The sequence below is a fragment of the Rhagoletis zephyria genome, unplaced genomic scaffold, assembly GCF_001687245.7.
Source record: "Rhagoletis zephyria isolate East Lansing unplaced genomic scaffold, Rhagoletis_zephyria_1.1 Rzeph_scaffold_04806, whole genome shotgun sequence".
Lineage (NCBI taxonomy): Eukaryota > Metazoa > Arthropoda > Insecta > Diptera > Tephritidae > Rhagoletis > Rhagoletis zephyria.
The window spans coordinates 1-17,303 of NW_016161889.1; the positions used below are offsets into that span (position 1 = coordinate 1).

The 17,303-nt window shown below is 40.1% G+C and overlaps 1 protein-coding gene across 1 annotated transcript in view; it reads left to right on the top strand.

The window, feature by feature from the left end:
• Window positions 1-15,335: 15,335 nt before the first annotated feature.
• LOC108371227 (uncharacterized) overlaps window positions 15,336-17,303 on the top strand; it is a 20,338-nt gene continuing 18,370 nt past the window's right edge. Inside the window, exon 1 of the mRNA XM_017626733.1 lies at window positions 15,336-16,239. Within this exon, the coding sequence (XP_017482222.1) occupies window positions 15,626-16,239 (614 nt within the window). The 5' untranslated portion in view covers window positions 15,336-15,625. The remainder of the gene's footprint in view (window positions 16,240-17,303) is intronic.

Sequence of the window (17,303 nt, forward strand, 5' to 3'; positions counted from 1 at the left end):
CATTAAACAAATCAAATTTTCATGCGCTTATGATCGTTGCACTCGTAATGACAATAATAGACAACAACAAATTAGAGGTTAATATGGGGAAATGGAGTTGGTTTACAAACACATAGTTTTGGTATTCTTGTGCTGAGTATGGAAAGTCTGGTAAAGAGCTGACGGCAACTAACCTGACGGCACCTGCTGGAAATCGTCTTTTAAAATAAGTTTAAGGATACTATTTTTAAGTCTCAAAAAAGAGCATAGCGCTTTACCACTTTGCATAAATAGCAGGGTGCAACATAAAATAACAAGTCGTAGGAAGCTTTCAGTAAAAAAAAACTGTATCCTACAATACAGGTTTGATAGTGCTCCAGTGCATGTGCACAAGGCGAGAAAACGAAGCTGAAGTCCGTCAAGCCTGATACACCTCTGTACGAATACCCAAGGGAGTGACTAAGATGGTAGCTGTAAAAACAGCCAAAAGCACGGTAGTCAATCCTCTACTTTTTCTCGCACAACACGGAGGCCTTTGACGGCCTCGACCTCGGGCTGCTAAACATAGAAAAACTGGCAATGACTCGAAAAAAGCCATCTTGTCAGAGTCTGATGAGACCCTGGCAACGCATGAATAAGCCTTGGCCATTGGCTACACCATGCTAGGCTCATGTCTACGGTTATCGCTAGGGCAATCCGGGTCGTCAGCGGACAAATAACAGGCTTGGCAATAAAGAAGAGGTAGGTAATATGGGAAACTAGGTATTCAAATCCTAGGAAGTTCTTGTTAATAACTAATTGCTTCAAACATATACATATGGCTTTAAGACATCCTATCCAGAGATCTAGTGGCGGTCCAAGTGCCGGTCAACATCAACGGCAGATTTAAATTTTTTTTTTATAGACTTAGCGTTCTTGTCTGAAAATTCTGCGCTTCAAAATATGCAAAAAATGATTGCTGGCGGTCCTCTCCGTGGAAGACTTGGAGTACATTCATACAGAAAGCCGAACGGCGCCGAACGAAGCAAAGCGGTACAGGACCTAATTCGGTAAGATGCCCAACCGTGTTGAGACTTATGGCATTGTTAGCTTAGAAATTCCTGCTTCACCATTTCAATGTCATCCATAGCCATGGAACTTTTGACCCATCTTTGATCGCATACTGTTTTTATCAAAGGAACTATCATCATCATAGTCTTTTTATGAACTTATCAAGTATACACAACAAATGCTTCCAAGATCGAAGGGAAGTTTGGGGAGGCGAATTCGCTTTTTGTTCCCACCTACATATCTGATTATATGTGTTTTTTTTTCAGGTCGAGCTGACGTTATTTTTATTTTTGATATTTTTGGGAATACAGCTAAGGTGATTGATTTTTGCGAGAAAAAAATCTTATTCATTCCGCTTACATATGTAGATTGGACCGTCGTAAGAACGCAGTCTACCAAATTTATTTCGAAAATCTTCCAAACTCTTAACGTGAAAGCTGACACATTTCGTGCGCGACTTATCCGGGCTCCAGAGCACTGCGTCATTGAGATAAGCCAGTATGCTCATATTCATAGTATAGTTTAGCGTAGAAATCTGCTTGACTAACTTCAAAGGACAGTAGATGTGTCCTGTACGGGAGCTTTCTCTGCAACCCCTAGCGCTGCTCTTGATGCTCTGCTGCACTTACCATCACTTTGTACCTTTACACATGGGGAGGGTTAAAGGCAATCCACAGACTAAAAATAAATGGATTTTGGTATGATCTTGAGTTGGGCGAGGCGGAGATTAATGGTGGCAGAGATCTAGATAATTGTCTATTCAATCCCCAGTAGATTACGACACCATTACCTTTCCTGAGGAGATTCTACGAGATTGAGTTCCCTGAGGCTGAACGTTGACTCAATTCCAACACTAATTGCGAGCTCGTACACTATCGAATATTTACTGATGGTTCCACAACTGACACTGGGTCAAGAACTGCTGTCTATATCGAAGTCAATGAGAACGAGCTTCACTTTTCTCTTGGAGAATATACGTTTGTACTCCAAGCTGGTGTATTTGTAATCCTCAAGGCCATGGACTACGTAGTGGAAAAACGGGTGTAAATGCAGACATTTACGTATCTTTAGTGACAGTCAAGATGCATTGTCGAGCAGCCTAACTACTTCCATACTGGTTCGGCAATACAAGTCTCTACTGAATTTTGTTGGAAAATGCAACGAACTTGTCTTACTCCGGCTGCCAGGTCACTTGGGAATAACAGGTAATGAGGCGTCTGACCATTTATCCCGAGCGCCCAGACCAGGTATTCCTCGGTCCGCAACCAGTTATAGCACTCCCACATTCGGCCATCGAAGCCACCATAAGAAACTGGGCTCAGCAATGACTGAAATACTACGGGAGAGTGCTGGTGGACAAAACTCATGTTGCTCCCAATCTCGCAGGGTCGGTTAGATATTTACTTTCATTGAACAGATTTGACTGCAGATAACTTTAGGGGCTGTTGGCAACTTGATAGGCGTACACGAAATCCCCGTTTACTCTGCCTTCCTTCAAGCAGATGAGACGGCGGAACAATGCTTGTGTCTCCGCACCGCCTTTGCAAGGATTAAATATAAAGTTTTTGGCAGTGATGTATTGAAAGACAAACAAATAAATGCTATAATATGTGAAATTGAACATGGACGACGAATTTGCTAGAATACTCGGCATATTCTATGGTCAATAAGTGCCCACAAATTCTTTGCCCAATCTTCTTTAATATAAAATCTTTATTCCAGTAGCTCTCCTTGCCGGTGCACCATTTGTCAAGGCGTTCGTCATTCTACTCCACTGCCCGGTATCTACTACTCTTCTGCCCCGCGACCTGAGTGAGTCCTTTCAGTGACGATCATCTCCCTTACTTAACATCTGACATCGTACCAAAATAATTTCGTTTATGCCTTTCCTAAGCAGTCANTTATTTTACTTTTAAACAAAAATTACGATAACTTTTAAAGTATGGTCATCATGGCCTTTTTTTGTCGTTGCCGTTGACCGCGGCGATAGAAATAAATCTATGCCTTGCTAAGCAGTCAAAAAATAGTCTAGCCCTTCAGCTACACTCGCTCATACATATCTATCTTCTGCCTTCAACACGCCGTACGTTGCAGTCATTGTTTCCCATGCTCATATGAATCACACATTTTTCAAGTTCTTGCCGCTTGCTACTCGCGCGCATGCTTGTACAAAATAATTATTCACACCTTGAGGTATGCGAAAAAGATTCTAAATTAAATTCATTTGCGTCATTAAAATGTTAAATGAATTGCCGCCGACAATTTTTCTTTGCAATTTCAGCCTGCTTCTGATTATTTTATTTCATTTCATTTTTTCTTGCACTTCTTTTGGGGTTTTTTATTTGTGCATCTTCTGTACAGCGATTGTGGCCTTTCATGTTGAACGCGAGTTTTCGGTCTGCCGGCTAGTTTCGGCTGCTGGTTGCTGGCTGGCTGTCCACTTGATCGCGCACGCACTACACATGCATACGTATTCCCCTAGAATCCTGATTTTTGCGCCGCACTTTGTGCTTGTTCTTGTTTTTGCTGTTGGTTGCTCGCATGTGACAATCCTGTTAATGTGCTGACGTTCGGGTAAGTTGCACGAATTGCTTTAGCTTGGNTCTTCTGCCTTCAACACGCCGTACGTTGCAGTCATTGTTTCCCATGCTCATATGAATCACACATTTTTCAAGTTCTTGCCGCTTGCTACTCGCGCGCACGCTTGTACAAAATAATTATTCACACCTTGAGGTATGCGAAAAAGATTCTAAATTAAATTCATTTGCGTCATTAAAATGTTAAATGAATTGCCGTCGACAATTTTTCTTTGCAATTTCAGCCTGCTTCTGATTATTTTATTTCATTTCATTTTTTCTTGCACTTCTTTTGGGGTATTTTATTTGTGCATCTTCTGTACGGCGATTGTGGCCTTTCATGTTGAACGCGAGTTTTCGGTCTGCCGGCTAGTTTCGGCTGCTGGCTGGCTGTCCACTTGATCGCGCACGCACTACACATGCATACGTATTCCCCTAGAATCCTGATTTTTGCGCCGCACTTTGTGCTTATTCTTGCTTTTGCTGTTGGTCGCTCGCATGTGACAATCCTGTTAATGTGCTGACGTTCGCGTAAGTTGCACGAATTGCTTTAGCTTGTTTTTTTTTTTTTGATTGACCATCTTTTCAGCTCCTTGCGCCGTTTGTTTTTGGCCACTACCACTGACATTGCACTGCACATGCGATTTCAATTTGCTCCTTTTTTTTGCTGCTGTGTGTTGCCTTAATTTCACCGTGTTGCAGCCAACAACTTGGCTAAGCCAAGTCAAAGCTATGCGAAAACTAACTGATCGATTCGATCGATGCGACTGCATCATGCAACCGCGCACAGCAGCCAAACACCGTTCACCGCGTACACCAGGTACAATATGTTCTATTCTATTTTGGGTCGGTTTGTTTGTGCTCGCCAAGCGCTGCCACTCGGTCTGCTGTTGACCCTTCTGCGATCGGTCGGTGGGTCGGTCCGTCGGTCGGAGTCGGCTGATCGATCGGTCGGTACATATGTGTTTTAACTATACTTATGTATACAAATCGTGCCAAATGGTGTAACACCTCAGCCAGCATGGATGGAATCGCTAACCGGGCAGTCAGCGTGCCAGCCAGTATGGCGGTAAGTATGAAGTCCGTGAGTCCGCTGCTCTGATTCAGAGCCTGAGTGTGAATCTGAGCCGTCGCCTTAGCCATCGCCATCGTTTTTACCTTCACATTCACCTTAGCAGCGTCGGCGATTGTTGCTCTGTGATAATCATTGGCATTGGCGGGCGAGTCACACGCACTACTGCATCCCGTGGCATACCAACAAATTTACGGACATTATAGCCACTTGTACGTATATAGTACTTGGTGTGCTTTTATCCAGCAATGGAAAATTAAGAGATGTTTATAAAAATGCACGAAAACCACTTAAACCAAACGCCTTTGACAATTAACAGAAAATAATTCGTTCAATAAAAAATTCCACATTCCACATTTGTTGTAGCCTCCATGGGTATACTGGTCTGGGTTCGAGCGTCCGTCCGTTTTCCGTTGCAGTGGTATTTCAATAAAGCTGCTAATGTGCATGCATTTGTTTACTTTGTAGGTGGGTATGTACATACAGTANAAAAAATTCCACATTCCACATTTGTTGTAGCCTCCATGGGTATACTGGTCCGTTCGAGCGTCCGTCCGTTTTCCGTTGCAGTGGTATTTCAATAAAGCTGCTAATGTGCATGCATTTGTTTGCTTTGTAGGTGGGTATGTACATAGGTATGTGTACCTATACGTGTAATGCCAGCTTAAAAGCGTGTCTGTGTTTCTTTTCTCATCTTTTCTTCTGTTTTTTTTTTGTAATTTTAGCAGAGCAACCCGATTTCACTAGCGATTCTTGGCGATCTCTTTTGCTTTCTTGTTGACTATTAATAAGTAAGGTTCTATTCTGTTCTTTAATTGATTTAACAACTGCTATTGACCTCTAAAGAATAATTGAATCATACATACATACTTAAATCGGTTTAAAAAGGGATAATTGAGATGCCTTAAGGGTTGGTACCGGTCACATTTAGTGATTGAATTTTTGCTTTACACCCAAGGAATTTCCACTGTAATTTGTCGAATGTGGATGAGAGACAACGCTCCATCGATTCAGATAACAAAAGCGCTCCCTGCTCTGACGCCTTTAGGAAAACGCTACATACTCTAACAGCGCAGAGTCGGTACAATGATCTTGCCTCTCCTGCGTATGAACTACGTACTTCGCGCACTTTTCGACTCTTCTGTAGCACTGCCTCGGTTTTTTGTTGCGCTATGAGCCATGAGTGTGAATATCCACTTACATCTTTATTGAACGAGAATGTAATAGCTTGGTGATCACTATGCATATAGTCTTCGCATACTTCCCAAAATGTGTGTCTAAAAATTCTGTTGCTTAGAAATGTCAGGTCAATAATGGACCCCATTCCATTTTTCCAGAACGTAAACTTGTCGCCTATATTTAAGAGTGCCACACCTATGCCGGTCTGATAATGCTGCAAGGAGAGCCTTACCCTTTGCATTTGTGCGACGACTTCCCCATTCACGGGTCAGTGCATTAAAGTCGCCTGCAATTACTACAGATGCTCTGGTTCTCGCGTCGCCAACCAGGTTGTCCATGTTGTTCTCAAATTCATGAATGCTGGAAGTAAGTTTTGTATAACAACTGTATACCAATTCCGATACCCGTACGCAAACAAAACCTGTATCCGTTGCTCTGTTGTGATGGAGGTTTGTCACATTTCCATACTGCTGATCTTACGCTGGTGTCACTAGCCCATGGTTGATCATTTACAACTATGTCCATGTCTTTCTCTCTTACCGTCTGTTCTAGAAGCGTGTGTGCCGCCTTGCAATGATTTAAGTTCACTTGCAGAAATTTCATGGTGCACGTGCTTTTTTTAACGCACTGTATTTGTTTCAAAACACCACACAGCGCCAAACCCGGGTTCTCTCCAAACAAAATTTTCCAAAGGATGACGAAACATCATTCCACAATAATCCCCATATACCAACAAACACAAAGCCAATAAAGGTATATCGACACCTTTATATAGCAAGTAGAAGAGCGAATCTCTCTTCACACCTGAGTTCTTCATGTGCCAAACAAATCCTTCGACAAAGGGTATAAAGTAGAAATCCCTAGCAGTGAGCGATAGACGCATTACGTTCCGAGACCAACTGGATCTATTTGGTTTTATTGGACAATAGGCGTGGAGGCGTGTATTCAGAATAACTAGGAAATCAAAGGCGTTCCGCCTTCTAAACTATTTTAGTGTCTTCGAAACCGAACTTGCGGCGATGTAGGAAGTCATTGAATGTTTACGGGCAGAGACAATGGCACGCAAAACTATTTATATTATCACGGATGTTCAGACAGCTCCAAAAACTCTGGATCCGTGCTCCGAGCAGTATCTACATTAGAAAAAGCGGTGGCCCTTCGGCAGGTAATGTCAAACCTTCGAGTGTATTTCTGCCATTAAAAAGCATCTCATAAAATCCATTTGCTCTTGCAGGCTTCATAGCACGATAGACGATACCAAAAATTGAAGGAGAATCTCGGCCAAACCCTTAGAAAAGTGCTAGCGCCAAAATATTATATTATTGCTTTTAAAAATTTGTGATTTATGCCTATGAGGGTATCCGATGGATGCTATCCGTAGGGAGCAACACTTTCCCCAAAAAAATCCAAAAAATCAANTTATGCCTATGAGGGTATCCGATGGATGCTATCCGTAGGGAGCAACACTTCCCCGGTAAGTCCTAGCTACTTAAAAATTGCACTTTGTAGTACAAAATTACTCAGACTATTTCTAAGAAATCTAATTAAAAAGCTCAAAATTTTTATGAAATTTTGACTTACACGATTTTTTTTTGGTTAATGAGCTACACTTCCATAATAAATAATTATATTACCTGCAAAATATAACACCTCTATCTACAAGGTCTTCGGCTTTGTAAATAAGGATAAGCTGTCGACTTTTAAAGAATTCACTTAGAGGCCACTGAAGGCCTTTGTGATCTTGAGCAAAGTTTTTTGCCTCTTCCCATCTCTATTACTGGTCTAGTAGCACCTTAATATTCCAACTAAATTTAGTACAAATAATTTGCGGGTGTATTAAATATTCATCGAGGGTGAACTAAAATTGCGTTACCACGGCGGTCGCCTTAGTAATTCAATCTTAATTTGCTACGTAATTCGTAACAGACTTTCGATTACGAACCGTAATACGTTATTTACCATATTAAATTTAGGTTGTGATTTAACTCATTAAAACGATATGTCTGATTCACGTAAATTTAATTTCATCGAAAAGTTATCGAATTCAGCTTTGAAACCAAAACAGAACAATGAGCTGTCAAAAAAATGTAATAACATGTCATATAAATAGAATCATTTGCAATGGAAGATAATCAGGGTACAGAAGATACGCGTATTAAGGGTTTTTATAAATACTATTTCTTCAAACAATTGAAAAAAAATCCCACTTTTCAGCCTGAAAATAAAATATTAAGCTCACCTTACGAAATTCACAATATTTCTTGAGCAATTAGACACCAACGAAGACGCTCAATTTCCTACCCGTTTATCATCGGAGCATGTGATTGCTAAACTGCCGCCCGCGGATGCACAAAAATTGTAGATAAACTAAATCGAAGACATTAATAAATGCATAGCCAATGATTTGCCATAAAAGCTGCTGAGCTTCAGGGCACTTATTCATAATTGATGTGCAGTTCCAAGTTAAAAGTATCAATTAAATTTTCAATGTTGGACATTGGTGATGGTGGTTGGTGGTTAAGCGATGCTGCGCAGTCAAAGTTGGCACTTAATGCTGGGTTGTTGGAGAATAAGTATTTATGGAAGAGCATAAGTGTGGTAGAGTGAAAAATTGCAGGAGGGTCATGTAAATTATGCTACTTATGGATATGTACAAGCAATTTTTGCACGAAAAACCACGGAGGTCCAATGTGGGAGATATAGATAGAGATAGAGATAGAGATAGGGATGGAGATAGAGATAGAGATAGAGATAGAGATAGAGATAGAGATAGAGATAGAGATAGAGATAGAGATAGAGATAGAGATAGAGATAGAGATAGAGATAGAGATAGAGATAGAGATAGAGATAGAGATAGAGATAGAGATAGAGATAGAGATAGAGATAGAGATAGAGATAGAGATAGAGATAGAGATAGAGATAGAGATAGAGATAGAGATAGAGATAGAGATAGAGATAGAGATAGAGATAGAGATAGAGATAGAGATAGAGATAGAGATAGAGATAGAGATAGAGATAGAGATAGAGATAGAGATAGAGATAGAGATACAATCAAGTTTTTTGAGTGCGGTTCAAAAAAGCGGGCTAGAATATATTTTCTGTTTTTCAAAAGTAACCCGAAAACGTAGGTCCGTTCATTGTCCGTATTTCTAATCAGTCTAGGTTTGATCGCGAGAGGTTGGCAACCACTTAAGTGATGGCCGTAAAATATATGGAAGTTTTTCTAAAAGTAGCTTTTTTTCGTACCATGAGTGCTACCAGTCCCAGGCAAGCATATATTTACCATACAATTTTGGCACTTCACTACACTCTCATTTCATCTTTAGTTAGCACTTGCCTATTACCAACTCACATGGTAGCCTTATCGGCAGCCGCTTAAGCCCATTCATGCCCGCAAGCGGCCGATCAACACTACACACCCCAGCTTGTGAAAATCAAGCTAAGCTCACATTCAAAGCGCGCTCAGTAGTTAGTACATACTGTGTACGAGAAGACCACCAGCTAGCAGCTAGCCGACCAGTGCCACAACGCAGCCACTGACCACCATGAAAACAACGACTACGGCGGCGTAGGAGGAGTCGAACACCACCTACCGAATTCGAAATTCGCGAACGAAAGCTGGTTTGTCGATTTGTTGGTGGTGCTGGTCAACACCCCAATGTTTAGTAGGTACAAGTTACTTTTGTTGCTTTTTGGTGAGCTGTGTACATTTGTTTGGCGGCGGTGGCAACGATGAGCTCTCAACGCTTTTCACCAACTACTGCAAACTTTGAAGCTGTTGCTTCCAATGCTATTGTTGTTTCTGTGGGTTAGCTTCATTGAGCCGACGACATCGGTGGTCTTATCAGAAGCTACGATTTTGTATGAACCTGTCGGAAATGGCATTGGAAGCCATTTATTATGAGCATTTGCTTTCGTATACATAAACACTTGCACCGGCGTACGCGTGTAAACAAATGTGCTAGTGGCATTCGATCGCCGGCTGTTGGCCCTTTTTTTTCTTTGGTTAGGCTTTGCTTGGCGTACAGCCTGGTGTGTGGAGTTCGTTGTTGCGCCGGTGGCGATTTTGCACTTCCTCCTCCTTTATCGTTTTTAAATAAATGAATTATTAAGTGGATGTGCATAATTATGGTTTACTTTGCGCTCTGGCCAAAAGAAATGCCCATTTTGTTAAATGCTCACACAATCGAATGCGACTTTAAAATATTGAAGTTAAGTGTAACGCCCACAAAGAGTGTTACTCACTGCTGTACTATTTCGGCTAGTACTGCTAAAAACTTGTTTAAATACAAGCAAAAATCGATACTCTTATTGCATCGGAATCATACAATTTATTATGTTTTGAGGCTTCCGCCGAAATATTTCAGATAAATATTAAGATTTTCCTAAGCTGGACCGATTTGATTTGTTTAATAATAAATAAAATTTTTTTAAAAAATATTTTTTCCAATAAAATAGAAAAATAGAAACGTGTAATTTTAAAAGGTCTGCCTAAAAAATTTTAACAGTTTTATCAATGAAATCAAAATAATCAGATTTTTTGTGATAATAATCAGATGTGTGTGATTGTGAATCGGCCCTGCTCATGTAAATATTAATATTTTTCTGAAATATTTTGACGGAAGTCTTAAAATATAATAGATTTTATAATTTCGGTGGAATAACCGAAACTTTTTTTAGTCATGCTCCCTAATGTAGATGTGTATATATAAACAGGTAAAGCACATTTTTAAATAGTAGGGAGAAAGTGAGACCCAAGTTCCTTTAACCATCGTTTACAATCAGATTTTTCGTTAACAGGTACTCTAAATCGATATTACCGTTATTAATACATGCAGACATTATTGTTTCCGGTATTAATGTCGATATTATTTATGATATATTCATCTATATCGTGATTACAATTAAAATATTATCCTTTGTGAGTCTGAACGGAGACCGTTTATCTAGTCGGCGAAACGCCGTGACCCGATTACATAACTACGAATGCGGCTAAATTCAATGCCTGAAAGAGCCCCAAGGTTGGTCATGAAGTGCGTGCCAAAATGTTTCCAGTTAAGATTCCCAATCTTACCGCGCGAATACCAATTGCACGGTAAAACAATTCGAGGCTTTGCAAGCATAAGGAGCTTCTTTGATCACCCCCGATCCACCCCAGGCCAGAAGGATCTTTCAATTGTGCATATCCTAGTATTAGCCCAGCGCTCGCTGAGTTTGAATGAGGCCTAACCGTCCAGGAGTGCACCGAAGGTGACACGTTTCAAGGGTTCCTTTCCTTCCCAGGTCAACCAAATGAGCCTGATTAGGAAGTACTCCGCCTGACTATCATAGTATACGCTAGCCTCCTAACTGACGTCCCAATTTTCTGTGTGTCTGAGTCTACCGTTTCATTGATGGCAGTTATTTCCGCCGACCCTCCAAGCCTTGGGGATGTACCCGGTTCTCCCGTAGTTCACATAAGTAAGAGCCAGGCAGTTGCATGACACCTGTAAAGGCTTTTGCAGTAGAGGTGTGAAACTATCGATGGTACTATCAATAGTATCGACAGCTTTATTTTTTTGCCCTTATCGATGAGTAGTTTTTCTCAAAAACGCTTAGACTCTCGACAGTACTAGTTGATTATCGATAGTTTAAAACCTCTAGCACAGCCGATTTCATTTATAACTAGCCAATGCCCATTTGCTTCGCGGCGCCTAATAAGAAATTTTGCGATGGCCATACCGATGTTAAATATATTTAAATACAATTTTATTTAGTAACATTATATGAATACATATACAAATTTTGGCTGAATTGTCGATATAATTATCGATATATTTCAATAAAAACCTATCAACGAAATTGTCGATTTATGTGATTGTATTATTGATAAAATAATGGCCGCTGTGGTGTAGTGGTTAGCAGTGCGCGCCACCATTCCGCAGGACCTGGGTTCAAGCCCAGTTTATGACAAACATCAAAAAATCTATACATAGTATAAAGGAAAGTCGAGATTCTTTGTACGCGGTAATCTCGAAATCTACTGATCAGATTTTGACGAGATTTTCTCTAATACACTCAGTATCGATAGGTGAGTAACCTTTTTTACTGAGAACTTTAATAGGGTTCCCACCTGTCTAAAAGCTATAAGATCCGCACCGTTCGTTGGATTACAAAAAGTGAGGTGTCAAATGAAAGCGATTGGCCTCTAGAAAAGCACTAATGTCTTATTTTTTGAATAGCGTAAGCATCAGTTCTGTACCGTCACTGTCAAATGAAAAGACTTAGCCTCTAGATGTGTAATAATGTATTATTTTTCTGAGTAGGGTTGCCACCTGTTTAAAAACTATAAGATCTTCGCCGTTCGCTGGATTACAAGAAGTGAGGTGTCAAATAGAAGGTTTTGGCCTTTAGATAAGCAGAAATGTTTTATTTTTTTGAGTAGCGTTGCCACCTGTTAAAAAAATTACTTTATTCAATCTTAATGAGCGAAGGTATCAGTTCTGCACCGTCATCTTCGAACGAAAATACTTAGCCTCTTGATGTGCAAAAATTTATTATTTTTTTTAGTAGGGTTGCCACCTGTGCTAACATTATAGATTTTTACTGTTCGTTGGCTAACAAAAGGAGACACCAAATGAAAGGGCAGGGCCTTCGCATGTACAAAGACATTAATTTTTTTGAGTAGGGTTGCAACCTATACAAAATTGCTATCTTATCCTTATATTTGTTTTATATATTCTGTATCGATAGGGGTATTATCTTTAGAGCTTACAATTTCTATAGGGTTGTATTTCAAAAAGTGAGATATCAAATGAAAGCGCTTGGCCTCTAGATCATTAATGGGCAAACCCATGGGCGTAGCCAGGTAGGGGCAGGGGGGTTCCCGAGCCCCCCCTAACTTTCAAATTTTCCTTATATATATATAAAATAGTACCCTGAAATGCCAGCTTAATAGCGTCGAGCCCCCCCCTAAATTTCATTCTGGCTACGCCGATGGGCACACCAACACTATCACATTTTGAGCATGTGTTGGTGTCTTTTGCGAGAGCGAACGACTCGGCCATTCAATCGATTACTTCAGTTGAAACGAGGAGGTTGTGCGCGTACGATTCCGGAATTCAAGAAAAGCGCAGCACGAGACATAATTTTCCACAAAAAACTGAGCGCTAAGAAGCGTCCAAACAACGCAACATGCCTCGACAACAGTTTATGCTAGCCTGATATTTTGGTTGAACTTGGTTTCTTTTTGTTCGGCAATATAATGTGTTCAGTAATGTGTTAGCTTTTGAGTAGGGTTGCCACTTTTCTTAAATTCATAATATCTTCCCCATTCGTTGGACTAAAGAATGAGGTACCAAGTGAAAGGAGATATGGTCGGCGAATGTGCAAAAGGCGAAGCCTCAAGGCCGGCTAGTAAAAAATAAAAAAGCTAAAAAGGTGTTTTCTTATAACTGTCGCTCCTATTTGTGCCATGAAAAGCAGCTTCTCATAAAAATTCAATCTCCGTTCGGTGTCGGCGTAAAACTGTAGGTGAAAATCAAGGCGCCCGCCACAAATCGAGAAGAAGCCCGGCCAGATACTAAACTATTATGTAAGCGCAAATCTACTATTATTATTATTAATTTTCGATATATTTAACGACATCATAACCGATTAACTTATGTATAGATATCGTTATCAATGCATTGTTAATTGTGTGCGAATATTTTAGTCAGTAAAAAGATTTTCAGATTAGAGTTACATCCTTGTATGCATCTAAACTTTTAACATTACAGTTATGGGTATCAATAAATATGTATATATCTAAATACAATGCTTGAAGAAACTAATAATAATACACCTATTAAAAACTTATCGCTATGCATATCTACCTAAATAATTTTTAAGACACATTTGTATGTATGTACATATCTTAGGTTAGGTGTGATTAGCTGCGGCAGTGCATGTTACGATTAAATTAGGCTTCTGCGGGCGCTTGGCTACGTCACTTGATGCCTGGAAGTCAATTGAGATGCTCCAACGACTTACAGATAACTCCTGGGTTTATAGTTCAAAAATACTCGGATTTAAACACACCCCGTTGGTTGGTCTAATTGAGCCTATAAAACACATCTCTGAAACTTTAGGAAAATCCTTGCTACAAAGGGGTAATCGCTCACCAAGTCCCTACGACACTGTAGAAATGTATATGTAGAAGGTTTTGGAAAACATTCAACAATGAAAAATTTTTTCTGGCTTTAAAATCAAGCATAACAACCAAGCAACTGAGGAGGCGGGATGCACCTCTACTCCTGAGGCGCACTTGGATACAGCACTTGGATACAGATGGCTCGAAGACTTTGAAAAGCATCGAACGGCTGTAATTATAATACTTATTATCAATTTAGGCGACCTTGGTTCTCTTCGCTGCTGTAGAATACATACCTTGAAGTGAAATCTTCGTGAAATCCTGAATTGTGTTGAGAGGTTGAACGATATGGTAGCATACGAGCGTTTGTAATAACAATCAGCTACAAACTGTATTAAAACGGTGATAAGGCTGATTGAACTAAACTTTTGCACGAACATATTATCTATATATTTAATATATTTAAATCCTTTCGACAAAGGGGTAATCACTCACCAACTCCCAACGACACTGTAGAAATGTATATGTAGAAGGATTTGGAAAACATTCAAGAATGGCTGCGTTTCTTTATACATTCCGGATAATCCCATTTCACAACCGGAATAAACAGAATACGTTTGAAATATACGTTAACATATCATCAGGAACGTTCTAAAGAATAAGTAAACAAAAAAGTTTATTCCAAACGTTCAGAATGAATAAAGAAATTCAGCCAATGAAAAATTTCCCGGCTTTAAAATCAAGCATAATAACCAAGCAACTGAGGAGGCGGGATGCACCTCTACTCCTGAGGCGCTTAGCACTTGGATACAGATGGCTCGAAGACTTTGAAAAGCATCGAACGGCCGTAATTATAATACTTATTATCAATTAAGGTGACCTTGATTCTCTTCGTTGCTGTAGAACAGAGCTGTAAAGCTGTGAAATGCTAATAAGCACGGCACTGCTGGTGTGGGACAAAATACGCTTGACAGATTGGTTCGGTACGAAGATGAAACGGTTTGGGATTTTCCACGCTGTCAAAAAATGCAACCATGTAAGCGAAAAATGCAACCATGCGTTATGAATGTCACAAAAACAAAAAACCAAAAACCAAGGCGAATTTGTTTTAATTCGCCTTGCATATAGGGATGTGCTTTTTGTTTCTTTGTAGCAGCGCAACAGCTTGCTTGGATGCTTTTGGAGTGCTCGTGAAATATAAAAAAATATTGATCGAATTAGTGAAATTGCTGATAATAATAAATAGAACGTAGATCGTTGTGAGTTGTGAACTGCGGCCATTACACATGGAAAGTTTACGAATTTTTCGTATCGAAGTGTTAATTCCAAGAATCATGCTTTTTCATTTGCGAAAATGTCGAATGTTTGTTTATTTGCGCCCACGCTGAGTGCGTTTAAACAAAAGTGCTATATATGTACATACATTTGAGTGTAGTTGATTAATACTGTGTCTCATACTAGTCATTGAATAAATAAATAATAGAAATATCCGATAAAAAAATACAAGTTCAAAGCACAGAACCAGTTCAAAGTGTATTTGTAGCGAGTGGTGCATTGTGCGTGTGCATATTAGGAAGTGCAACTATAAAAATTATTAAAAAAAAAAGTTCATCTACACGAAGAAAGTGTGTGCGCATACGCGCGAACAAATCGACTAGAATGTGCGATAATGACGAATCCATTTCGTCACAGCAACAATCCAATCTAAATCTGAATATTAATATGATCGGTGATAGCATCGAGCCTGGAGAGCTGCTGCTACCTGCAAAGAGTCAAAGCCAATTGGCGCAAGACGCCATTTCCTTGTGCAGCTCAGAAGCATCTTTCGATCAGCAGCTGCATCAGACCACACAATCGCTTGCTATAGCGAGTTCCATCATGGCCGGTTTTGGTTATGACCCCAGCAACAGCAGCAACATTGTTGGAGGCATCAATGGTGGCGGCAGCAACAGCGCCGGCGCTGTTGGCACGAACAGCATAACCGGCACCAATAGTATTTTACGTTATAATGATTTAAACATTTTCGGTTCAAGTGAGTCTGTGGGTGTAATGGCGACGGTTACGCCTACGGCCACAACACCATCGCTGGCACCACAAATTGCCGCTGCTGTGAATACGGTCAAGATCAATGTAGAGGAACTGCTGCGCGAGAATCGTGCTTTGCGCGAAAAGCTTAAGGAAGTCACTGCCCATCGTGATCATTTGCTATGCGAAGTGTCAAATCTACGTTTAGAACTAGATATGTCCGAGTTGAAACAGCTGCCGGAACAAAGGTAAGTGTAAGTGTACGCAATGCATAAGTTATGAAGGTGGTGGGAGGTGGGAATAGGGTGTGTCATTGTATGCTATGCTTAGCGCAGGAAATACAATGACTCAAACAGGCCGATTTGGCAATTCCTTGCAGGCACTTTTTTCGATGACGGTGGTGGTGGCGCCGGTTTTGCTGATGCCATCTAGTTACATGCGTGTGGTTGGGTAATTTGTGTGCTAGTAATATTTATGCTGGTATGAGCGCATGACTGTTGGTCCTTAGAAGTCACCCCTGCTGTGCGCGTGCCAATTGCACTGAATACTTCATGCTTGAAGGCTCAATTTGTACTCGTATGGGGCTCAAGTGCGTCTGGTTTGAAGTTTTTTTCTAGCATATGTGCATACATACGCTGGTGCAGGAAACAAAAGTGTAAAAACCAGTTAAGTGTACCAACCAACTGAACGAAGCAACGGAAACGAAAATGCAAAACAAACTTTTTATTTTTTTAGGCTTATATTAAAAATGATTTTGTTTGTACCCATATTAGGTGCGTTCGTTTAAAATCTCCAAAAGAAACCAACCAACTGCCAAATTCCGGCGAAATGTCATCTGTTCGCTCACAAGAGAGAAATATCCAAAATAGTACGCGAACAGAAAATTTGCAGAAACTTGCAAGTTAGACGAACAGCTGATATAATTTTTGTTTACATACAAAAGTGTAAGATTTAAAACGTACGAAAAGTCATCGCAAAGTGTTATACTGACACAGTTTATTGATTAAACAAATAACTACTTATTTCTTACAAGTTTAATTAGTCACATTTAGTAATTTTTATCTTCCAAACCATCAAATTAAATTTTGTGATTTGCGTAAATGCCAACCAGCTGTTTTTGATCAGCTGTTTCCCTGTTGGCAAATTGCTGTTGGCAAAAATTTTTCCAACAGAAACTAACAGCTTCCCCTCAAAATGAAATGTCACTTTGCTCTCTCAATTTCCCCTACTTTGCAAGTTTTTTGCGTACGCGAACGCAAAAACCTGTAAGTTTTGGTTAAACATGAACAATTAACAGCTACGCGAACGAACC